The sequence below is a fragment of the Pseudoliparis swirei genome, chromosome 22 (genome assembly GCF_029220125.1).
Source record: "Pseudoliparis swirei isolate HS2019 ecotype Mariana Trench chromosome 22, NWPU_hadal_v1, whole genome shotgun sequence".
NCBI lineage: Eukaryota > Metazoa > Chordata > Actinopteri > Perciformes > Liparidae > Pseudoliparis > Pseudoliparis swirei.
In genome coordinates, this window is record NC_079409.1 from 18,932,503 (window position 1) to 18,957,894 (window position 25,392).

General features: G+C 46.3%; 1 protein-coding gene across 15 annotated transcripts in view; it reads right to left on the reverse strand.

Annotated features, from left to right (window-relative positions):
• rims2a (regulating synaptic membrane exocytosis 2a) overlaps positions 1-25,392 on the reverse strand; it is a 144,854-nt gene that overhangs the window by 59,620 nt on the left and 59,842 nt on the right. For 10 of the 15 annotated variants that reach the window (XM_056444735.1, XM_056444734.1, XM_056444731.1 and 7 more), the window contains 7 exons: positions 12,588-13,516; positions 5,193-5,404; positions 3,851-3,970; positions 2,444-2,543; positions 2,105-2,228; positions 1,300-1,346; positions 896-1,008 (listed from right to left, as the gene is read on the reverse strand). In XM_056444735.1, the coding sequence (XP_056300710.1) occupies positions 896-1,008; positions 1,300-1,346; positions 2,105-2,228; positions 2,444-2,543; positions 3,851-3,970; positions 5,193-5,404; positions 12,588-13,516 (1,645 nt within the window). Of the gene's footprint in view, positions 1-895; positions 1,009-1,299; positions 1,347-2,104; positions 2,229-2,443; positions 2,544-3,850; positions 3,971-5,192; positions 5,405-5,620; positions 5,689-12,587; positions 13,517-25,392 lie in introns of all 15 variants that reach the window. The other 5 variants (XM_056444739.1, XM_056444737.1, XM_056444744.1 and 2 more) reach the window with 1 other exon arrangement.

The following is a 25,392-nucleotide window of genomic DNA, read 5'->3' on the forward strand; positions in this document are numbered from 1 at the left end:
AGAACAGGAAAGAAAATACAATAAAAACCAAAATCCCACAAAACAACAACCAAAACGTACAATACACTCTAAACAACAACAACACATGTTTGTAGTTTCAGTGGGTTCATTGTTATGATCACTTCTTCTCTGCATGTGCTCCTTAGTCATTAATCTCTCTTTCTGCTCTGTAACTTTAATTTCTAGTGACGTTAAAACCCGAAACACAATTTAATGACAGCTCCAAAAATATCACGGTGAAGAACTCATCAGGCTCTGCTCACAAGGTTAATTCAGTGAGCTGAACTGCCTCAGTAATCAGTTGTGTTTTTAATTCCAGGGTCAGTCGCTTCATAGATAATGTGGGACATAAGAAGCATCTGGGCAGAAAAATCTGTGCTTTGATTCTAATTGGTTGACACAGTGTTCACAGTATTATTGTGAGTCACTTTATTCTATAGTGCACTGCAGCAACTGAAATAAGACATTTTCACAAGATGCTAAACATACACAAACATGAATGTGAAGATTGCCATCAGCCTTAAAAAACAATATTTCTCATAAATGGCCTTTTAGATGTTCTGGAGGTGTTACCGAGATGCTAAAGCTTTCTCCCTGCTGGACCCTACAATTCAGAGTTGATTTATCTCTCCCTTTAATAGAGTCCGTTACCCAATTTACCCCAGGAGGGTTTTTACAATAGATAATAGACAACACACACAGTAACCTGATCTACAGCCCGGTGCTCGCTTGGTAAAAGGCTGAACAGGCAGAGTGAGAGAAACTGTGCGGCTGCATTGCATTATACAGTATATACTGTCTGTGAGTTTAGTAGTACACTCTAACATGTAGTCGCGTGAACTTCATAACCCATCTAACAGAGGATTTCACAGATAGTCATGCTGAGGTGGCTTACTGAGAGCTGTCCTGACAGGTACTGGGGGGCGTCCCTCAGCATGCTGGGACTCATGGGGGACGTGATGGAGATGGACGGGCGATCCATCTTCTGAGACTCAAAGGAACTCGAACCTAACAGGGGGGGCCAGAAACCACTGCAGTCAGATCATTCAGGAGGGAAGCTGGTTCGTAGTTTGTGGTTTTAGTGATGTCAAGAGATCAAAACGAGGGGGGGGGGGTAGTAGGGAAGATAGAGACACAAACGAGAAGAGGGCAAGAGAAAACACGAGAGAGACGAAGAGACAGAGGGGACGAGTGACGGCAGCAACTCTCCAAGACATTTCCTTCACTTGATGTTTCTTGGCTGATTAATAGGATAGCATGGGGTAATGAAGTAGACGAAAGATCTTTGACAAGACTCACTTGATTCCAGTTGTGCATGTGTGCTGTCTGGTATCCTTGGAATATCTCTGGAAGAAGAAGAGGACGAGAGCGTGTGAGACAAAGGAGAGGGAGTGGATGGAGGGGATCAATCTGAGCTAATGCTGACTGCACCATTGCTCTAATGACTGTACACGCCGCACCAATCTTCCTTCAGCCAGCATCTCCCTCAGCAACCCAGAGGAATAAGATCCAGGGAATAAGAAGCAAAGGGGCCGCTGTCGGTTTCCCCCACAATTTCCCTTTCTTCAATTGGAGGAGGAGAGCGAGCGAGGAGGCGGGCTCTCGTTACCGACTGCAACTGCAAAATAACTATCAATGTAAAGCGCTTTATTCTTGCTTTCATTGGTTTTAGCTTGGGAAAGGCATGTTGTTCATTCAGGCAGCTTTTTAAATACCGTTGTTTTATCTGATTGACTACATTTTCTTTAGAAATTCCTGAAAAGGCCGAATGTGCATTTATTGTTCAATTAATGTTAAAAGCTCAACAAACAAACAAAAAAATTTAAAAGATATTTAAACCAATGTATGATGCTCAAGCACAAGCAACCTAGCAGAATAATAGCATTTAATATAATTAAGAAATAAATCCACTCAAACTTATTATTCTATTCCATTGTCTCAAGGACCTGGAAGGTATCCTGGTATTCAACTGGTGAGAGGCGGGATCTGATTCCTTATTACTTGTTATTTATAAAAGATAAAAGCCTCAATAATCCATCCTTGTGCCTAACAGCTGAGTCGTCTGGTGAAGAGTGTGTGACAGTGACAGTCGGTGCGCTCTCACCCTATTGGCCGTGAGACCACCAGCTCCACCTGCGGCTCAGGCTTAGAGTCTAGAATGATATTGTAAACTTCTTTAAATGTGGCTCCTTGTAAAAGCTTCCCGTTCCACTCCAGCACCTGGTCACCTGCGGAAAAACATCAGACACACTTAATGTCACACACGATGTCACACAGGGTGTCTTTAAAGTGTACGAAATACACATAACTCCTCTAAAATATATTGAATGCTACTAAATCCACTATTTGAGTTTGACTCAAATAGTGTGTGTGTGTGTATGTGTATGTGCACGCGTACATATGTGTGTGTGTGTGTGTGTGTGTGTGTTTGTGATATTAATACCTGGTCTGAGGTGTCCAACAGTGTCTGCTAGACTTCCTTTCCTCACTTTAGTGATAAAAGCACAAAGTCTCCCAGATTCTGTCATCTTGCCTCCCACCACCTGGAGAGCAGAGGTGACGGGTCAGCGCACTTTGTGTTGGTGAGTTAGAACAGAGGGCTTAACGTGACACACTATATCATCATGACATTAGGAGGAGATTGTTCTCCCCTCAAAGTCTTCTGTTTATGTCACAGCTTTAGCTTTTGCCTGCAAGGGATGAATCCTCAATAAAAGCATAAAGAAGAGGGTCAATAGTAAAAGCACATCTATGTTTTAAAAAATTAAAAACGAAGTTCCAAGGGCCCCACTGTGGTTCTGTGGTTCTGTGGCTCTGTGCAGGCCCGTGGGCCAGAGCCGTACTACTGTACAGTCCTGAGCTGCAGCTTACACGGGCATCATACAAATAAAAATCCTTCCTAATGGCAGCTGAATGCCAACATACAAAGGAGCTTAGGGAGGTCTGCTAAATGAAATGGCTTTATGTAACAGGGCAGGAGCCACAGAAGGAGGCTTGCATAGGAGAAGAGAGGGAGAGAGAGAGAGAGAGAGAGAGAGAGAGAGAGAGATGGACGGGCAGCCTGGTGGACTGTTGAGTTAACCGGCTGCTGCTGAGCGGGCAGAACCACAGCGGCCCTGAGCAGACACAAACATGGCGTTTCAGGAGGCTCATTCAATCAATCATGATCTTTCCTCATCTCTCTCTTCATGTCTCTGGACTTCGACTGCTCAGCTTCATTTATTTGTTCCACCACCATACAGGTTTATGCAACAGTGAACATCCAAAGCATATTGCACAACAGCTACTGCACTAACGAACTTTAAATCATGTGATGCTAGAATATGACCTATAGGGGAAGGTTATACAGCCCTAAAAGCACAAGAAGAATACATACGATAAGTATATCATGTAAATGGGCGATACAAAATAAACTGAATTTAATTAAATTAAATACCATGGGGACTGTGATATTGAAAACATAAAGAGAATAATGTTTCATTTGTTTGGGCAGTGACGAAACTGACTGAATGCAGTTCATTAAAGTAATCCAGTGTAAGTGAGTTCAGAAGATTACACGCTCAATACCAAACGCTATGCCTTAATATTCATCAGGAACATAATCAAGTCTTTAATACATATGAAGACTGAGTAGCACTATGATGCAAATGATAAATTGGAAAAAAAAGAGGCCACACAATAGTAGAATTCACAGCCTGTATGTTAACATCACTGACAGTCACCTGGTCTATCAACTTTACCCAGAATTCCTGGAGGTGGGCGGCTGCTCTATTGGTGGTGTGATGTGTTTGGTATTCAGTGCGTGGGTGTGTCTGCGTCATACCTTCAGGCAGAGTCATTCTGAGCTCACCTTCAGACCGAGCAGAGCTCCCGAGTCTCGAGGCACGCTTCCGTCTTTCATGCGCTTGTTGAGTAAAATTCGCCCTATGAGGCGATCCCCATCTTTGGACGGCTGCCACGTCACCGGGTGCTACAAGGTCAGAGCAACACACCTGCTGTTTAACAACCCGTCCGCTCCAATGGGATTACTTCAGACCAAAGCAGACAAATGTTTACAGTGAAGAAAAAAAATGAAAAAAGGGGGTGGGGGGAGGGGAGGGGATTGGGGGCATGGGGTAAGTGTTTATTCACTCAAGGAAGAAGGTTCGCACAAACTCTGTTGCCTCATCAATTCTGTGCACTTTTCAGTTTTTCTTTTTCTTTTTTAGAAATATGCTGAATTATTTGAATTAAAAAACGATGGAGTAATCATTTTTAATAACTATTAATGAGGAGCTTGTGTGAACCCGCCGGTGTGAGGGGGGGAGTGGGCTTCATGCAGCGCCCCATGCAGATTAAGCCACTCCTCCTCAAGCCAGCTCTTCAAACTGGAGCAGGAAGTCTGGAGCTTCACTTTACACACAGACACACGACCACCAACCAGTGAGCAGTGAGGGGGAAGCAAACAGGGAGGAGGGTCAACTGTGATGCTAGTGAGGTGGACCATGAGACAAATGGGACACACACCGCACAGAATAAAGCCATGAGACAGAGATAGGGTGAAATCACAGACGCGCAGTGGAAAGGGAAAAAAGAAAAACGTGTGTTTTCATTTTATTTTTTATTTTGTTGTGTGCAAAACAAATCCAGTCTTCCCTGTTTTGTGTGCTTATACAGTCATTTTGGGGGTTTTTTGCAACAGAAGTGAGTGGAAAGTTGGGCAAGGGGGCGGGTTCTGTCTGGGTGCTGTGGGGTGGGGCAGCAGAGGTGCTCCTGCTGCACTAAACAGGACACAACATACGGAGGAGAACGAGCATGCGACTAGGAGAGACCCACATTCCTGTGTGCCACGACAAAACAGAGAGGTTGTGTGTCAATGCTCTTATATTTCTTCTTTTTTTAACAACTACTGTAAGGTGTGTTGTTTCTGGTTGGGTAGCAAAACAGCAAGTACAAGTAGCAAGCAAAGAGGGTGCCCCCAAAAGAGGTTTTTTTTTTTTCGGCAACACTGAGCAAGGTGGAGCCAATTGTGACCGGAAAAAAAAGAAACGAAATCGCAAGAGAAATCAATTTGTACAACGTCAAATCAAATCCAAAAAACAAACATCTCACCTATGTACACTGAGTGACAGAGAGCAAACAAAGACTGGATGGGTAGGTAGGTCATAAATAATAAGAATAATAAGAAAATGCAGGCTAGATTGTCTCAGTACCTTCTCACTATGGCTATGCTCCTCGTTTAGGGTTGTGCTACTGCACGTATCAACTCCCGAGTCTTTAACCTGCGGTTCACACCATGCCAAGTCCTCTTCAAATGAGTGTCCCCCAAAGCGCACCATTTTCTTTTGCCTCTCAGATAAGGTGTGTGTTGGCTGGGACATAAATGTCTGCTCAATAGTTTGTCTTTTTCCCCTTTGACTGTCCCCTACAGGTGTGGGATAAAACAGAAAGAAAAAACAGAAAAACAACATGCAAAGGTGTAAATAAAACGAAGGAAACATGAAATGACAAAAGATTCTTGGAGAAGGAGGGGTTGGAGGGGGGATGGGGGGGGGGGAGAGAGAGACAGAGAAAGGGAGAGAGAGATGGGGTTAAGGGGCGGGAGGGAGGAGGGGTCAAGGCAGGACTCCACATGTCTCACCAAAGACATTGGGGAGGCCTCGCTGCTATGCCAAGACGCATGGTCCCACCAATGGCCATCCAAATCTCCTGTCAGGTGGGGTGTAGGGGAGGGGGGGGGGGAGGAGGAGGGCGCACATACACGAGAGAGGACAGCAAGAGGGACCAGTGAGGACACCACGGACAACAACAGACGGTAACAGCTAGACAGACGCAGACGTCCACACACTCAGCTTTGCACGCACACTCTCACATAAAGCTCAAACTCAAGTCGCCGTGTGCCTAAGAGCCCTGTGGAGAGAGAGAGATGCAGCTCAGGTCATAATACACAAAGGAACAGCAATGATTTGACCAGGGACGGACACAAGCCTTCAATCAGACACACGACTCTCGTGAACCATCTGTTCCTCTTCCTGTCCCTCACCTTCCCTACAGGACATCCACCTCGTCGCCCGTGTAAAGGTGCAAACTCCACCCAGACGGGACCAGAGGTCAGATTCTCCTGGTATAGTTCCCATCATAGGCGGTCAATTTAAAATACATTTTAGAATCTTCTGCTGGGCTAGCGGCACTGCATTTCACGTTGGTTTAAAGCAGTGGTTCTCAAACTGTGTGTCGCGGCCCTCTAGTGGGGCTCAGTGGTACTATGGGTGGGGCGCAGGAGGAAATGCAGAAAGACCTTTATTGAGAACGTCACATATTACACAAGTTCAAAGTACACAGACATAAAACTAAGTCATTAATAAATACCGAATTGAAATACCTGTATGTTTTTTTGCACAAAGTGATTGCACATTTGGTTAACTTGAAAGTGATTGCAATTTTCTGTCTTCTATTATTTGAAAAAGCACACCTGGAGGAGTCCCAAAAAGTGATTTCAATAAAAAGTCAGCATAGAACATTTTGTCGGGGTGCTGGGGCATGAACATTTTTCTTCCTCCAAAGTGGGGCGCGACAGAAAAAGTTTGAGAACCACTGGTTTAAAGCTTTGATGTATTATGAATAAAGATGGCTGACGTGTTTAACCGGGGGATCCAGATTGCAGAGATCCAGAGCGCCACGCAGCCTGAACTGACCTCCGTCCAAAGTGCACCGGGGAGAGCTGTTAAAGAAGAGGCTCTGATTACAAGGCACAGCGGACATGTAACTTCAAAACACGCAGGCTGGAGTGGCTCTAATGGTTTTACAGTACGGAGGACATGTCTCAATCCAGCAGGAGAGTTAGAGAGGAGCTGATGGTGGTTAGACCCTTAACAGGGGTGATCAACATCTATGACTGCATGCTTCCATTAAACAAAATCTTCTGAGTCAAATGTACTCTCTGGGAGTATTCCTTCAAGTGGGAAGCTATACGCATTACAAAAAACAGTTTTGCCGATGCGGACGCACCGAGCAGAGAAATGGAGTGCACTTTCAATTTGGCAAAAGAGGCTTTGAAAATATAAGCAAATTAGAAAGAGTGAATCCGAAGGTGTGGCTGGAGGATTCCCAATGGAGAGCGGTGTGGAGGTAAAGAGGGCGTAATGGTGTGGCCGTAGAGACGAGCACATCTCTGCAATAAACCTCAAGTTACATTTAAATGTTGCTTGAGACATTTTAACAATCCCAAGTGAAATTTCTCTGATGTAAAGATCAATTAAAGCTTTTTACAATAAAGAAATCAGAGTCAGCGAACCCTGATCTTCCACTTGCACATGTGCTGTGGTTGTATATCCTGCATGAAGCTGGACTGAACCTCAAGCCCATGAAGGTCATCTGAAAACACCAGAGCCCCTGAGCCATATAGATCACTTTCCCCACACTTCACTTCCCCTGCAAAGAGCTGCAGAAGCTAATGGATCTTTACAGGACAGGCCGCCTCCGAGCATTATCTGGCTGAGGAGTCGGTCTCTGGGAAGTCAGGACTCTGATGGAAAGGCATAAAAATAGCCTGCATATGCTTCTGGTAGTGTGTGTGTGTGTGGGGGGGCGTACAAGGGAGAAGAGTATTTTCAATATAGAAAAAAAAGAAGCTGTGTTGGAAGAGTGCTGTGTACAGAAAGTGCCAGGGTGAATAAATATAGCCACATCACTTCCAACACAGCTGATGCAGCAATACACACAGATCGTGTTTAGAGGGATCATTTAGGTTTATTAAAACTTGAGTTTTAGTTTCATAACTTTGACCCGTGTTCCTCTCTGTACAACAATACCATGGTAGTCACCCAAGTAATTGCTGACACAAGCGCAATGTGGTTATTAATAAAGGGGGGAAAACTCGAGTTGTAATAAACTGGAATTACTTTTTAATAAAGCCATAATTTGTGTCAATATTTAATTTAGGATAATTATTATAGCTGTATTCAATAAAATTGCGACCCAGCCTTTCATAATATGTTGTGCAATATAATGTAAGAAGTTGCAGTGTAAGTTGTTTTATTTTTTACAATTACAACATTATATAAATGTTGCACTTGGGGGAGATGCTGAAATAATAATAATTATTATTATATCCACATATATATATATATATATACCGTAAAACACTCTCTGATGTCATTTCCACACGTGCACTTTTCTATCATATTCAGAGTTGTGATTAAGTTGCAAGGTCAGTCTGAACTACCCAGCTGACTCCTCCCCTCTCCCTCTCCACTCTCACTGCTCTCCATCCATCAGTCAAGGGGAGTGCTAAACACAGTTATGCGCTGTGATAAAACATTATGGATGTCCCCGGACAGACTTTGCCCTCTGCGGCCCTCCAACCAACAGCTGACAACAGTGATTAGCCTCCCAGCTGCCGCCCTGTCACCAGAGCCCGGTTCAGCGTGGTGGGCTCTCTCCATTGGACGAGTCACTTGCCTAATGTGGCCATGATAGTGCAAACAGCTTCGGGCCTGCTGCAATGATCAGGGAGAGGAAGAAGCACATCATGTAAGGATGAGACCTTTTTGCATTTATTGGAGACAGACACAGTTACATGTCTCAAGGTTGTGTGAGTCACAGTTCCACCTCCACCTGTGCCTGCTCTTCCTCCCATCCTCCTCCTCCTCCCACAGCCCACCCTCCACATCTGTCAAAAATCATTTGAGCGGGCGCCAACACCAAGCTGCGCCCCGCCTCTCTCTATTCACCGAAGCTTTATTAACAACGGCACGCCACAATTGGGCACTGATCCTTGGCGAGGCACTGACTGTGTGAGTCTTTTTATTCATTTTTTCAGGCAGCAGGAAACTCATCACGGCCGTAAATTGTGAGCATCAGCAGTCTGAGCCGCGTTCGCCCCCCGACTCGCCGCCCCCCGACTCACCGCCCCCCTGCAAAGTGCTGATTCAGGACGGAGGCAGAGAGCAGCCAGTGGTGGAGTTCACCACCAGCAGGCTCTCCATCACTTTGACAGCTCAATAAAAAACAGTGTAAACTATTAATTGGATCATTAATTATTGATGCTGTTTTTACTACAATTGGAGGGGCGAGAGCAGGAAAGAGGCCGGGGTGAAACTGTGAGTATGTTTAAACACAGTCGCCACTCTGGGAAGGTGATACGGTGTCACGTCAAAGCCCTGGTGGAGGCGGAGCTTACAACCAGAGCTTTTATTCTACTTAACCTCTACTGTACAGCACCAAACACGGTCATGCTGCCTATTACAGTATAAATGGTTCGATTAATGAGAATATCCAATATCCAGGTTGAGAGGACGGACTACAAACCAAAGAGAACTTACTGAGGTACAAAAACTGATTCCCGGAAGGCCATTGATGAGGATGTAACTCAGGCTGTCACTACACACCGTCACCTCTCTGCCGTAGTTAGCCGGCCTCTCCTTTTCTGTCTGTTCGGCACTATGATGAGACAGCAAGTCAGGGGAATCGATAAAGAGGAAAACACAGGGAGAGGAACAGGATAAATCATTCTCCATCGCTCCCAGGCACAAGCCAGGCCCATTACAGCCGGCACCCCCCTCCCCTCCTCTTATTCCCATCCCATCAGGCCTCCTTCCTGCTGTCGCTCACCCATCTCCAGGCCGAGGCCGCTGTGGCTTACATGCAATAAGACTTGGTGTTCTTTGCTCTGCTGCTCTGGCTGTTTGTTGTTGTCTTCTTCCTGGACTTTTTTCAAGTACATGTTTTATCTATACAGCCCAATATCACAAATTACAGATTTGCCTCAAGCATAACACAACCGTTAGTCCTTTGGGTCAATGCTCTCTACAGTTGCTAATTAAAGAGTGCTTGGTTTGTATTTGATAGTATGTGCAGGGGGATTCCTTGATTGTGTCAGCTTATTAGAATGAACAGTTGCAAAAAAAACACCTGGCGCTAAGTTTCTTCCATTTGTAAACTTGATGTACCGCCAAAACCCACCGATCCTTCGTGATGGCCAGTAAGATGTCACACGTCAAAAATCTGGACGTTGGATCGCCTTTGGGCTGTCTGTTATATAATTGTGTATATATATATATATATATGTGTATATAATACTTGGCAGAGTGCAAACAAGCACATTAATAAAAGGTTCCGAAGACTTTTCTGACCCATTTATTACTCGCTGCATGTGCTATATCACAGCAGCCTTAATTATGTGTCATAAATTAATGAAAATGCCAATTATGAGAAAACAAAGACCAAAGATAGCTCCATGTAATCAGCTGGGTGTGTTTTGGGTCAACAGTTGAGCTCCGTCCTTTATTCCTCTCTCTCTCTCTCTATTCCATGACCTGGAGGAGTAAGCAGACAGGAACAACAGGAACTCTGTTTCTCCCTATTTCTGTACCACGGCTACCTGGAAACCTGGAAACTCCCACATTAATAATGTAGCGCTATCGCTGGGCTGCTTCCTTTGATGAGCAGTTACATAACGGAGCAGAGCGACTGAATTCCTCCTCTTTCAAACATTTCGGAGCGCTTTGGGTCTGCTGCTCCTGAAAAAAGCAAAAACGGTGCTCCTGTACTTTTTCTCCTTTCAACCTCCTTTTCCACCATTGGTCAACTGCGCCTCCCCCTTTCTTTGGTGTTCGCTGCTTTGACCGTTTCTAAAGCAAAGGCCTCCTTAATTACAGGTTTGACAACAAAATCAATTTGCAATTACGACAACTGTCGAGCAGGTGGAGCGGTCAGGAAGCTAACAGCCTGAACGATCAATTTTCATGTTGATTCTATGCAAAGTGGCGTTTAATTCGGTCACCAGCGCGCGTTGGTATACTTTGACCAGTGCGCTCGTTTCCTTCCGAGCAGGAAGGGCATCGGCCATGTCCGGTCACATGTTCCTGTTGTTGGCAGACAGCAGGAGAGGCGGAGCCAATAGCTGGCATAGAACTTCAATTCGGAACATTGTTTGTTAACTGCGCTTATTATTAAGAATTAAGCCACATTATAATAGTAATGTTTAAATTTAAAACCCCTAGAACTACTGTTCGTTTTTTTATCTTTTACCACCAACCACCATCAGATTTTTCTCCCTTCCCAACTGGACTGAACCATAATCCTACCGCCACTTTCCGATGGGCCGCTGTACCAGGAATGACATCATCAGCCTGTCAGCAAAACAGTATGGAAGTCAAGGTTTAAAACACATAACCACCCTCTGCTCTTCCATTTCCTTTTGTTCTAATAACATCCATGTGTTCATGTGCAGCAGTGATGAGATAAAACACACCACGATAAACCACGTTCTCCCTGGTTCACAAGACACGCCCCCCTGGCTGTCAGTTACACAACACTGTCTGTTATAAAGGGCCGGTCATGTGACACAGCTGTGATATTAGGAGCTGGCCAAATGGGCCATAAGAGGCCAGCACCAACAAGAGCTTAGCGTTTGTTTCAGCATCACAGCCACACACATGAAGCACTCGTCCACACTGCAGCTGGTCAGGCTCCTCCTAGTGAAGACATAGATAAAGGCATAGATTACGTCTATACAATGCTTTGTATAGACGTAAGGCTCAGTGTCTTTGAGAAGCAGAGATGTCAACCAATGCCGTCACACAGATGAAGCTGTTTTGTTTTAACTGTTGGCAGTTTAGTACTAGTTAAGAAAGTAGAACGTGATGAGAAAAAGGGAAAGGAAATAAAAATGTGTCACGCTAAGGAACATTACATATATCTACAAAGTGTAAAAATTGTGTTTTGCTTTTTAGATCTTCACCTGTTTTTCTCCTCAAAAATAATGAGCCCTACACATACAGATACACAAGTAGACATACACACACACACATACACACACACATACATACAGGACTGTCTCAGAAAATTAGAATATTGTGATAAAGTTCTTTATTTTCTGTAATGCAATTAAAAAAACAAATGTCATGCATTCTGGATTCATTACAAATCAACTGAAATATTGCAAGCCTTTTATTCTTTTAATATTGCTGATTATGGCTTACAGCTTAAGAAAACTCTAAAATCCTATCTCATAAAATTTGAATATTTCCTCAGACCAAGTTAAAAAAAAGATTTATAACAGCAAAACAAAATCAAACATTTGAAAATGTGTTTCCAGGTGTTTCGAGTTAATTAGACGATTCAAGTGATTTGTTTAATACCCTACTAGTATACTTTTTCATGATATTCTAATATTTAGAAATAGGATATTTGAGTTTTCTTAAGCTGTAAACCATAATCAGCAATATTAAAAGAATAAAAGGCTTGCAATATTTCAGTTGATTTGTAATGAATCCAAAATGCATGACATTTTTGTTTTTTTAATTGCATTACAGAAAATAAAGAACTTTATCACAATATTCTAATTTTCTGAGACAGTCCTGTAGACTGCAGACTGGGGAATCTGAAAGTTACATCTGAGTCAACAGCTGCACGAATCAATATCAACATGAGACAGCAACAATAATGACATTATAATGAACTGAAATCGTTCCTTCTTCACAACATTATGAGAGCATGCTACTGGAGAAAGATGGCGTTATAATTACATAAAAAAACCATCAGAGCAATGTGCATTTGTGTGGCATAAAGTAAATCATGCTAGAAGAGAACAGTGGGGCTCCTACCTTTCTCACTGACTGACTCACTCTCTATCTCCACGTCCTCACAGCTGGTGTACTCTGGTGTGGTGGCCAGCTCCTCCTCCGAGCTGCTCAGCGACACCTGCCGCATCTTTCCTCCCTTTTTGGTTTTGTGGGGCTTGGGTGGCGGCGGGCGCACCGACTCGGACTGGTCCGAGCTGAGGGAGTCATTCCTCAACATGCTCTCCATCTTCTCCCTCTTGGTCTTGCGGACGGCTGAACTGGGGTCTAAGTGGTGCTGCTGCCTCCTCGAGGGATCCCCCAGGTCGCCTCTCCGCAGGTCCCCGGATCGGTCCCCCAGCACGGGGCTCCGGTGTGGTGTCGGAGGGCTGTGGTTGGAGGTCCTCTGGCCTCCCATGGGCCCTGGTGAGCAGCGGTCCACAGAGTAGGAGCGCTGTCCCGCCATCGGCGGCCGGCGCTCGGTGAGATGCTGTCGGGACAGCCGGACGGGGCCTGGGTCATCCTGCTCCGTGTAGGCCAGCGAGACGTCGCTGTGGCGGCGCTCGTGCCTCACGCGGCCCACCTCGGCGTGCATCCTCATCTGCTCCTCGTAGGGCTGCGGCTTCACGGGGTAGCGTGCCAGGTTGGGGTCGCTGCGATAGCGCGTCTGGAACTCCTCCTGGCGCTGCCGCTGCAGGTCGTATTCGCTGGGCGGTCCATCTAGCTCCTGGTCCAGCGGGTATTCCTGTGAGTGCCAGCGTCCGGGGCCCCGCCGGTCCCGGTAGCCCATCCGCGCCGCATCCGCGTCTGGGTACATATGTGGGCCCCGCGGAGCCCGCCGATGGTCCCCATCCCCATAGTCAGACGGTGATCGGGGCATGCCGCCGTCCGTCGGGGCATACTGCGAGTGGTCGCCCCCCTCCCTTTGGTCGTATTTTTGGTTTGGATCCCTAGATGCAGATGGACTTCGTTTCCTGTAGATCAAAGAGAGAGGACAAAAGGGAGGAAGTTAGTGGTCAGTCCATATTGAACTGGACAGGCAGATAAACAGGCCCCTGCATGAGAAGAATCTAAACCCATCCAGTTTGATGATCTCATTTCATTTATATGGTTAGCGGTCTTCACACAGACAACGTTTTACTTTTATCCAATACTGGACTCTTTCAGATGTAGATACTATCTTTCAATTCCATTTTGATAGCATCTGATTACTTTTTGGATATAGGTGCTTAAATCATCATCATCTGCTACAACGCATTATAAACAAGATGAACACTACGGCCTGTTTGTGATTCCTGATTAATAGTGGGAGTATGTGTGTGTGTCAGTGTGTTTTTTCCCTCCTAATGTCACAAGAACATAACAGAAATGTAATGATACACTTAGTGAGGAATTGTACTAAAGCCATAATGTCATAAAACTCACACTTCATACATTTTGTTTCAAGATGATTATTGAAACGACATTACGTGACTTTAACTTTACGGAATGTCAAATACAATTTAAACTAGAACGGGCACTCGGTAGAGCGCATACCTTCGCATATCACAAGATTGGGCATTGAATTATGAACATTTTGGCATTAGTTGCATGCCAATTGGACAAAAATGTATCGTGCTATGGTAAAAAAATAGATGTTGACCTTTCCATTACCTTGACATTGACCTTTGACCCGATTGATCCCAAAATCTAATCAAATGGTCCCCGGATAATAACCAATCATCCCACCAAATTTCATGCGATTCAAGAAGATTTTGACCTGTTCATGACCTTTGACCTTGAACTTTGACCCGATTGATCCCAAAATCTAATCAACTGGTCCCCGGATAATAACCAATCATCCCACCAAATTTCATGCGATTCGGTTCAATACTTTTGAGTTTTGCGAATAACACGCATACAAATAAATAAATAAATACACGGCGATCAAAACATAACCTTCCGCATTTTCAATGCGAAGGTAAAAAGAGCTAGCGATCATTTTTATCACTGTCCGGCTGTCACAGACGAGGGCTAACTGTGCATTAATGCGTTCATTCTTTTGTTGAGAATCAATTATTCAAAAGCCACTTTTCTCCTACATTGCTCCCACTTTTCCTCCAAAATAACAATGACATTTTGGTGAGGAAAAAGCTCTGTGAAGCATTCCTTTAATTTTGTACGTGACAACTTTCCATCCATTTCAAAGGGCTTCATAAATCAGCTGCCAGCCTGGCTCAGCGGCCACGGTCAGGGCTCCTGACGTGTGATTGGCTATTTCACTGAACCACGAGGAGCTTTGTTCTCACAGACCATACGGGTTAGAGTATAAGACATGTACAGTGAATATATACTTGCATATATAAATACATATATATATATATATATATAGTACAATATAGGAGGTAGTAACTTTGGTGCTATAGTTGGTAAAATGCAACATGTACATTCATTTAGCATTGTTATTGATGAATAAACATCATGTATAAAAATAATCACTGAGGGAACATTTTCCTCAAGAATAAATAAGTATTTGAAAAGCATTTGACTGATACTAAGACACTGTTACTTAAAGTTGTGTTAAGTACTTTCCCTTTGTGGTATTTGTATTTTAACTGCAATAAAGGATCTGAGTACTTATTAGCTACTAAAAACAAATATGTAATTCAATACATTCTTTGTTTCCTGAAAAGTTTAAACTTAAATGACTGATAATAATAAGACCTGCATTCTTTGTCCGTGGTGCTTAAATATGGCCCAGACTATGTCCTGAAGAAGGGCTGCACTGAATAGTTAATTTACTATGTTGACATTCTAATTCTATAATTCTATTCATTGTCCTTAAAGCCAGGCTACACTAACATTCTACTTTGTTACTATTTGTAGAATGCTATTCCAGTGGTGTCTGCGTTGTGATGGATGGGTTGTTCTAGTTCCATAAGCTCCGCCTACGAGAAAATATCACTGGTTCGTGTGAGTAAGTTATTAATAACTCATCGAAACATTAGTCTACCATCTCTTCCTTCACCTCTCTCTGACATTCTCCCTCGATCATGCACACACACACACACCTACACACACTGACAGAATCTGAAGGTTGGCCTGACAGTTGCATCGGCCATTAAGCAGGGTGAAAAAGAAAAGAGAAAAAGCTTTTAAAACTGAGGTGAATGGAAAAGTGTGTGATTCCTATGTTGAGCTATAGTTCTGGGTGATATCTGTGTTTTACCTGGTGGGGCAAACTGGCAGTTGAATAAAATCACGTATTGAACTGCTGATGACTAAACCCTGAAAACACTCAGTCGCCATCTTTCTGAGCTCAGCCACCCTGTTACACCAGAGAGGCCGACCTGTGCACCTCAATACGTAACATTAATACTGCATCATAGAAAGTGCAGCGTCTGTATTTGTGACGGTTTTGAGAATCACACCGTTGGGATTTCTACAAACCCTGGAATATCACGCCGTTGGTCAAACACTGAATGATGTCATGTCAAGTGAAGAGTCAGCTTGAAAGAGAGACTGATGTATGAGTGCAGTGTACATATCATAAACAACTGTACAGTTCAAATATGGACCGTTAGAGAGAAGTTGAGCATACAGAATGTGCTTTCAAGCATCACTACCACATTAAAGCTAAATGTACTTAATAGCAAAAATGGCGTGATAATGATGATAAGAACATCACTTGGTCCAATCACAGAAACCACAAGCAGACATCAATAATCAGGGATTTACTGATTAATTTTTTTCTTAAAAAGGAGCACTAATCAATATATTTATTGAAACAATTGATCAAATGACGATGTAAACAAAAAAAGGGGATTGCACGTTTTGATGAGAATTGTCTCCTTGCAGTGTCTTTTAGCTCATTATTTTGTAGAAGAAGCCCATTAATGTAACATTGACACATAGATAATGCATTTAAAAACAATGATGTCATGTGAAGGGCCTGCTGTACGACTACTGAGAATGTATTTCTTAGTGCAGCTCTGTGCAGCCTTTTGGGCCAGTGTTCACAAGTTTGTAGCCAACATCGGGCAAGAACTGATGACGCTGCTGGGACTTCACATTTCACTTCAGTGGTCAAAAGCATTTTATGATAACGGTCTGCATTCAAAACCAAAGCAATGCTAATTTGCTCAATTGCTCAATTACTACAAGTATTTAGATTCTCCATTGTAAATTCCTGGTATGCTTATAATTCCCCCACCCCCCCCAAAAAAAGATAACTCGGGAAGTGCGTTCCTCCAAATCTATAACATAGACACCACACCTAAACAACAACATACCACCACAACCTATATCACTTCATCAACAGCAAATCCAGGATAAAAGATGAACAGCCACTAACTGGTTTTGTGATGAGTGATTTCTTGCAAATGGACCACAGCAACAACAACAAAACAACATCTTACTGCCAAAGATGCAGCGGAAATGCTCGTGCACAACAAAAACAAGACTAATGGCTAATGCTCACTTTAATGAACATGTGATCTCTATTTACTACAAAGACAGGAAACACACAAGTGACCTCTATTCTCTGCTTTTACAGCAGAACAAATGCCTTCCATCACCTCGGCACACGGCCTTGCTGATGATTCAGAGAAGAAGAAGAAGAAGAAAAGCACACACACACACACACACACACACATGGCGGTCGTTGCATTATTCATGACCTGCTGGACACGAACTGAGCTGCGCTTCATTCACAAATCCAAAGTGAAGCAGCAGCAGAAATGAAATGCTGGTTTGGGGGACTGCCGCCGTGACTTGGGTGGCAGATAATGTGGAGTGTGTGGAGGGGGGTGGGGGGTGTATGAGCTAGACAAGCATTTTGTGGAAGATGATGATGATGATGATCTCTGCATTTGCAGCTTAATGTGTGCATAGAGCATGCACGTCGCGGCTGCAACGGACATGGACATCGACGCGCTCTAACTAGTCCTGACGCCAGCATCACATTTCCCTGCTCCCGCTTAGCCTGGTGTGTCTTTCCTGTCTCAAAAGAGCAATGTCTGTGGCAGCAAGCAAACCAAACTCCACCACGTCGGCATCTTGCAGCGGGACCCTATAGCGCGGCCGGGCCCTAAACCAGCCTTCAGTAAGCACCACGGAGCGGTGGCGCAGCACTAAATGTTCCACTGTGCATTATTCCCCCATTGCTCCAGCTGCCACTGCTACTGTAATGGCCTCTCTGCAGATACCTCTGAGCTCTGCCATAACACACTCTGCTGATCTTAGATTTGCATTCCGTCCTCGGCGAAACAGAAAGAGAGAGAGAGAGAGAACGCGGGGGGGAGAGACACACTGTGAAAAGGGAAAAGAGGGGCAGGGGGGTGGGGATCAACAACAATACATGTGAATTAGAAGAGGCGTGAAGATGCCCGTTCACTGTGACCCAATAGCTCAAAGTGCAGCTGGTGTGCATGGTGCATTCAGCCAAGCTCGTGAAGGCTGATGCATGAAGTGGCAGAGTGGGCCTGTGGGGTTTTCACCTTAAAGATAAAGCCCCGCAAGTTCAATTGTCAGACCAACTCCAATGACCACAGATGACAGACTCGAGCTCGTAGTTTTACTTGCTGCAAGGAGAGAGTTGAGCTGTGCCTTCGCACGTCTCCCAAACACTCTGGCTCAATTCTCCCCCGACAGTCCTTTTATTGAAGCAAGTGGTCACACAAAACAGGATGAGGTCTCTTATCAGTATGAGCTTTATGACCTTGAGTCCTGTGTGGTGTGGGTGTGGGTGAGTTATGTGGGGAGAATTGAAACAAAACCTTGTTCCTGTGTCTGCTCATTAACCAGATGTGACCCTGGAACCTTTTGCTCTCAGGGTGACCGGTATAGAATAAACAACACAGCAATAATATGATTGTAATTATTAATCTTCTTCTAATAATTACAACCCCGAGGAGTAAACAATAATTCATAGGGCTTACATTCTTTAATACAAATTGAAAACACATGCTCTAAAACCTAACAGGGCCACCGTGGGATGGTGCTGCCACACAGACGGGCTGCTGCTGCTGCTGCAGCGACTGCACCGCACGGTGACGCGCTCCCTGATACAGCAGGATGTCGTGATGTCGTGGTGTGTGACGTCACCACGCACGTGGTGCTGAGCCGCAGCGCGGTGTGCAAAAGGGGAATCGACCAGCAGTGAATCATCCTAACAGGCCGACAATAGGGAGGCATGTCTGCCTTCTGCTCGGCGCGCGGTGGTGTGGGAGTAGAGGCGGATGTCCTGCAGGTCTGGAATAACAGCAGCCCTCGTTACTGTTGTCCTGTCCGGAGCCGACTGTATGAATCCTCTGCTGCGACAGCGGGGGAAGCACGAGGCGACAAGGACGACGACGAGATTTGACTCCGAGGGTGACACCGGCCTCACGGCATTATGGGAGGAGTCTGATATGTAACACGGGGACACGCCGTCTGTGTACCTATGGCATGGAGGGCGTGGGAGGTCTTTGCGGTCTCATTGCTGGAAAAGAAAGTATCACGGGTTGACACCAAAAACAAAGGAAAGCGTCTCTGTGGTCCTGGCGGTTAAACCGTAATACTCTTTGGGAAAAGACACTTAAGACAAAGAAACATGGTTTCTGTATTTGCTTCCAGTGCTTCTAAATTAATGTTATAATCGTCTTTTTAAAGTACACTCTCCTTGTCAAAAGCAGCGTAATGTATCAAATCCATGGCTCGCAAAAATCATGAGATTATACTGCCCCCGAAAGATTAAAAAGTGCGACCCTAAAAGATTAGAAGTGACCCGACATGCTCGCCACGATAAAACCTCCGCATGCTGTTATTGTTCTCCTGCTTACGCGACACAAATCAACAATCGGTGGAACTTCCCGATGAACTGTGCGGCGTAACGAGAAGTGGGTCTGTGAGCGGTGTGTGACCCACTGACGGGGTCCGACTGGAAACCGCCAGTTCCTCGGCTGCAAATGGGCCAGATTGTCTAACTGTGTCATTCTCTCACTCAGTGTGTGTGTGTGTGTGTGTGTGTGTGTGTGTGTTGCACCGCATCAGCTATGATGAAAGGCCCGAGATCAAGCAGGAAGCCCCTGCGGTTGCAAAATCATTAACATTTGATGTGGAGTTACGATAAAAAGTAGGGAGGTTATAGCACATACGTTTACACAGAAGCTCTGCAAAGCACCGGCTCGTGATCACTTTACTGTATAGTGTGAGACACTTAAACCTTTCACGTAAAAAGCCCTGAGCAATCATCTCTTGAACACCAACACAGGCCATGATCTCTATGCCATCATGCTGAGTCACCTCATTTAAGAGTAGACTTAAGACTTTCCTCTTTAATACTCTTATAGTTAGGGCTGAATCAGGTTCACCTGGTCCAGCCCCTAGATATGCTGCTATAGGCTTATAGGCTGCTGGGGGACGTTTAGGTTACACTGAGCACCTCTCTCCTCTTCTCGCTCTCCTTATGGATGAATTTGTATCTCTCCATCACACATTATTAACTCTGCTGTCTCCAGGGAGTCTTTGTGACTTCTCGTCTCATAGCGTCCATTGGACCTGGCTGGGTCTGATGCCTCCTGCAATGGCCCTGCTGATGCCCACTCCTCCTCTCTAACTCCTTCTGTTTCATGGATTGTGGAGGTCTTAATCGTGGTCGATGCCTAATACTCATTATTAATAATTTCTGTCATATTCATTGAATGTGTTTATGTAACTCTGTACACATGATATCTATTATTCTGCCCATCCTGAAGAGGGATCCTTCTCTGTTGCTCTCCTGAAGGGTTCTCCTGAAAGGGTTTTTCCTGATCCGATGTGAGGTCAAAGGGATGTCTATGTGTACAGATTGTAAAGCCCTCTGAGGCAAATTTGTAATTTGTGATATTGGGCTATATCAAATAAACTGAACTGAATTGAATTGCTGATGCAAAACATAAAATGATTATGAATAATTTCCTCAATACTGAGATCATGCCTAACCCTATGTTATGCAATGCCTTACAGACAGTATGGGTGTCAGGTGGCCAAGATGAGATATCTTAAGAAAATGCCACACTAGTTATTCATTTAAAATGTGCATATGTTCACATCAACTGTCTACTGAAAGCAAACATTGGATCCTGGTCTGCAGCTCGGTTCAAGCCTCTGCCTGGCTGCCACCACCCAAACACACCAACACAGCGCTTACAGTCTCCTCCCAACTAGGAGCACTATTGCTGGCTCACAGCCTCCAACCAGACCCTTGTTTTCCCAATCCTCTCTCCTGGAGCACGACAACAAAATGTCCATGTTGTATTTCTAGGCGGACAATCTGCACACAGCAGCAGTAAATGCAGTATTGCGGCAGCGCTCCTCGACCTGAGCTCTGTCTGCTCCGCCGCTGCTGAAGGAACATGTTAAATACCAAAGCCAAAAGCAATCAAGGTGAAAATGCTGTGCCGCCCCCGCGGGGGATCGTGCCATCGGATAATGGAGAGAAGTCAAATGAGAACAAATGAGTGGCGGCGTGTTGCAGAGCTCTCCTCTTAGAGTGGAATCTGGCCCGCTAATGACCACAATACATCCTGGAATGGTCTCTATTGAAATGAGATAACTAGAAAGAAGAGCGGAAGAAAAACAAGCTGAATGTGCGCCTCTCCACCCGAGAGCAATCAGAGGAGGAGAGACGAGGGGAGGAAGAAATGCCTCTAATGGTCCATTTACAGATGCAGCATCCCTCCCAAGACCGACTCAGCCGGACTCTGTGTGCGTGGGACGCCCATCGGAGTCGAAGGAATACATCCAAATCCCCCGTTACCTGGCACAATCAAAGCGGGTTAGGATCCTGCAGCAACCCGGTAGTTTAGCTGCAACTCCTAAAATCCAAATAACATGGTGGTATCAGCACGAGCTGCTTTGTTTCTGCTGCGCCCGCAGTGTCCTGCCACTCTCTGACGGATGTGGAGAGATGGCACCGTTTATGACCGGGGCGGCAAAGGCTTCTGGGATGACTGAAAGCGAGCTGACTTTCGGGCTTAACGCCATCATCACGTGATCGCTCCGATTGGCTGGCGCTGGAGCAGCACCGGTCCTCTGTTTCAGAAAGGATTACACTGTGTGGTTGATTACCAGCTGACAACTATCACCCATCGCAGAGCAGGAGGGCTCACCAAACCTCATTCAGCCAGAGGTCTTTAGATCCTTAAACTGAACAAATTACATAGTTTAGGTATTTATTCATTTTTTTATCCACAGGGTGGATTTTCAGGCATCACATCCAAAACAGAGAGAGAGAGAGTGAACGAGAACGAGAGAGAGAGGAGTATAGAGATAGAGAGAGTGCTCTTCCCGCATCATATCTGTGCATTACAAAATGGATCAAAGACTTTTCTCCATGGTTCTGCACCACGATGACGTGGCTGTTTCTCAGTGACCCGGTTGGATAAGTGACTGTGACTGGCTGTGTCTGAGTGTTGTTAAAAGTCTTTCCTCTGTCTCTTCTCCCCATCTGTCCCAACCCCCCCCCCCTCCTCCCCTCCCATGGGACGGGCTCTGACTGAACATGCACCACTGGAGTAAGTTCTGTTTGTGATTGTCGTGATGACGGCTGACTGACAGGTGCGTTTCACAAGGACGGAGGGGTGGAAGGAGGGAAATGGTGAAGGACCATTTAGTGTGTTTTCTCACTAGAGCCCAGAAGGTGGGCATTCTGCAGGGCTCCAGCTTAGAGGGGAAAAATACTGAATCACAACTTACATTTTCCATAAACGCCACATATTGCAACATAATATTTGTCTCTTGTGACACGTGTGTTGCTGTCACTAGTAGGTTCCCCCCCCTAAAGCACCAATAAGCCACAAGCAGCCAGAGGGATATTTGGTAATCGGGTTTATTCCGACAGCAGACTGTGTTTCTGCTCTGCACGCTCCTCTCCCGTCTTCAGTCCATCCAGCTCCTTTTGAAGACACAGCCTCGCAGATACACAAACACAGATTGTCATCAGCTGGTCTGATTGCCATCAGACCAGCTGATGACAATCACACCGTTCCCTGAACCACACCCCCGCTCCACCCACTCTGCAGCCGAGCCTTAACACCCCCCCCTGCCACATACCTCCACCGCCCGACTTAGGCCGGGGCAACATCCGGCCTAACCTACTCCCCCTCTCCCCCCCATGAGAGCGGGAGAGGAAGTCGGCCACGACCATCTGTGTACCCGGCCTATGGATCACCTTGAAATTAAAAGGCTGCAAAGCCAGATACCACCGAGTGATTCGGGCGTTGGTATCTTTCATGCGGTGGAGCCATTGGACCGGGGCGTGGTCCGACCAGAGGGTGAATGAGCGTCCCCCAGCCCTCTGTTCGACGCATCAGTCTGCAGAGTAAAAGGGAGAGAGAAGTTAGGTGTGTGAAGGAGTGGTTCCCCACAGAGAGCTTGCTTTACCTCCTCAAACACCAACTGGCACCGCTCCGTCCACTGGACCGGATCTGAGGCACCTTTCCGGGTCAGGTCAGTCATGGGGCTGGTCAGCTCCGCAAAGTTCGGGATGAACCGCCTGTAATAGCCCGCCAGCCCCAAAAACTGCCTCACCTCTTTTTTAGTCAGGCTGCGATGGCGGTCTTGTCCACCTGAGGCGCACCTGCCCGGCGCCCAAGTGGTACCCCAGATACCGTACCTCCCTCCGTCCAACTGCACACTTCCCCGGGTTGGCCGTAAGCCCGCCTGCCTCAGGGACTCCAGCACCGCGCCCACCCGCTGCACATGCTCCGCCCAGGTGGTGCTGTGTATGATCACATCATCCAGGTAGGCGGCAGCATATGCAGCGTGCGGACGCAGCACCCGGTCCATGAGGCGTTGAAAGGTGGCTGGGGCCCCGAACAACCCAAAGGGAAGCGTGGTGAATTGGTATAACCCAAACGGAGTGGAGAAGGCCGTGTTTTCCTTAGACTCTGGCGACAGAGGAATCTGCCAGTAGCCCTTGGTTAAATCCAGTGTCGTAAAGAAACACGCAGTGCCCAGTCGGTCCAGGAGCTCGTCGACCCGGGGCATTGGGTAAGCATCGAACCGTGACACATCGTTCACCCTGCGATAGTCCACGCAGAACCGAATAGACCCATCCTTCTTGACCACAAGAACAATGGGACTACACCAGGCACTGTGGGACTCTTCTATTACCCCCATCTCCAGCATTGCAGCCAATTCCCGCTGAACCACCTTTCTCTTGTGTTCAGGTAACCTGTAGGGTCGTAACCGCACCGTCACGCCCGGAGGAGTCTCAATCTCGTGCTCTATGAGGTTTGTGCGTCCTGGAAGGAGAGAGAACACATCAGCAAACTGCTTTTGCAACCGGGCAATGTCTGTTTTCTGGGTCCCGGAGATAGTCTTCACAAAGGAGCGAGGCCGGGTTGGTGGATTTTGGGACCTCTGGCTCCAGCTCCTCTCTCTCAGATACCGAGGACACCAGAGAAACCGACTCCGCCTCCCTCCATGCTTTTAGGAGGTTGAGGTGGTAAATCTGTGTAGCTCCGCCCCTATCAGAACGCACCACCTCATAGTCGACATCCCCCACTCGCCGTGTGACCACAAAGGGCCCTTGCCACTTGGCGAGGAGTTTAGAGCTGGAAGAAGGAAGCAATACAAGTACCTTCTCTCCCGGTGTGAATTGTCTCAGCCTGGCACCTCTGTTGTACAGCCGCTGCTGACGCTCCTGGGCCTGGAGCAAATTCTCACGTGACAGCTGACCCAGTGTGTGGAGCTTTGCTCGCAGTTCCAGGACGTGTTGGATCTCGTTTTTACTGGTGCTCGGCCCCTCCTCCCAGTTTTCCTTAATGAGGTCGAGCACCCCTCGTGGAGTCCTGCCGAACAAAAGTTCAAAGGGAGAAAATCCCGTGGAGGCCTGGGGAACCTCCCGTACTGCAAACAACAGAGCGTCAAGCCATTTGTCCCAATTACGTTCATCGTCATTAATAAATTTACGGATCATGGACTTCAAAGTCTTATTCAGACGCTCCACCAGACCGTCGGTCTGTGGGTGGTACACACTGGTCCGAATAGACTTGATGCCCAGTAACCCGTAAAGTTCTCAGTGTTCTTGACATGAACTGGGTGCCCTGGTCCGTCAGAATCTCTTTCGGGATTCCGACTCGGGAGATGACCTGAAACAGCGCCTGCGCGACACTCTTTGCAGAAATGTTGCGCAAGGGCACCGCCTCCGGGTATCGTGTTGCGTAATCCACGAAGACTAACACAAAGCGATATCCGCGTGCACTCCGGTGAAATGGCCCGATGAGGTCCATAGCGATTCGCTCAAATGGAACCTCCATTAATGGCAGAGGGCGCAAAGGTGCCCTCGGAATGGCCGGAGGGTTTACCAATTGACACTCCGGGCAGGACGCACACCAACGGCGCACATCCGCCCGGATGCCCGGCCAATAGAATCGGGTCATTATCCGGTCCAGAGTCTTATCATATCCCATGTGACCAGCCATTGGGTTATAGTGAGCCGCCTGGAAAACCATTTCCCGGCGGCTCTTCGGCACCAGCAACTGGGTGCTTTCCTGCCCTGTGTGAGTGTCACAGCTCACTCTGTACAGCCTGTCCCTAATCAATGTGAAGTGCGGATATGTCTGCGCTGCGTCAGGGTGCACCAGCTGACCATCAATTCGTATCACTTGGCCAAAGGCTGAGCGTAGAGTATCGTCCCGAGACTGCTCGAGTGGAAAATCTTCCATGGAGTGAAACTCGGGAGCCGGCGGAGTCTCCCTAGGAGGCTCCACCGGTTCCCCCTCCCCGTCTGCAGTGTCGGACAACCTCGCGTCACCGCTGAGCACGGCGCACACACCGCATGACCCTGTCTGCCGTGAACGCACCCCTGCAGCCTTCCCCATTAATTTATCAAAGCCCGGCCAAT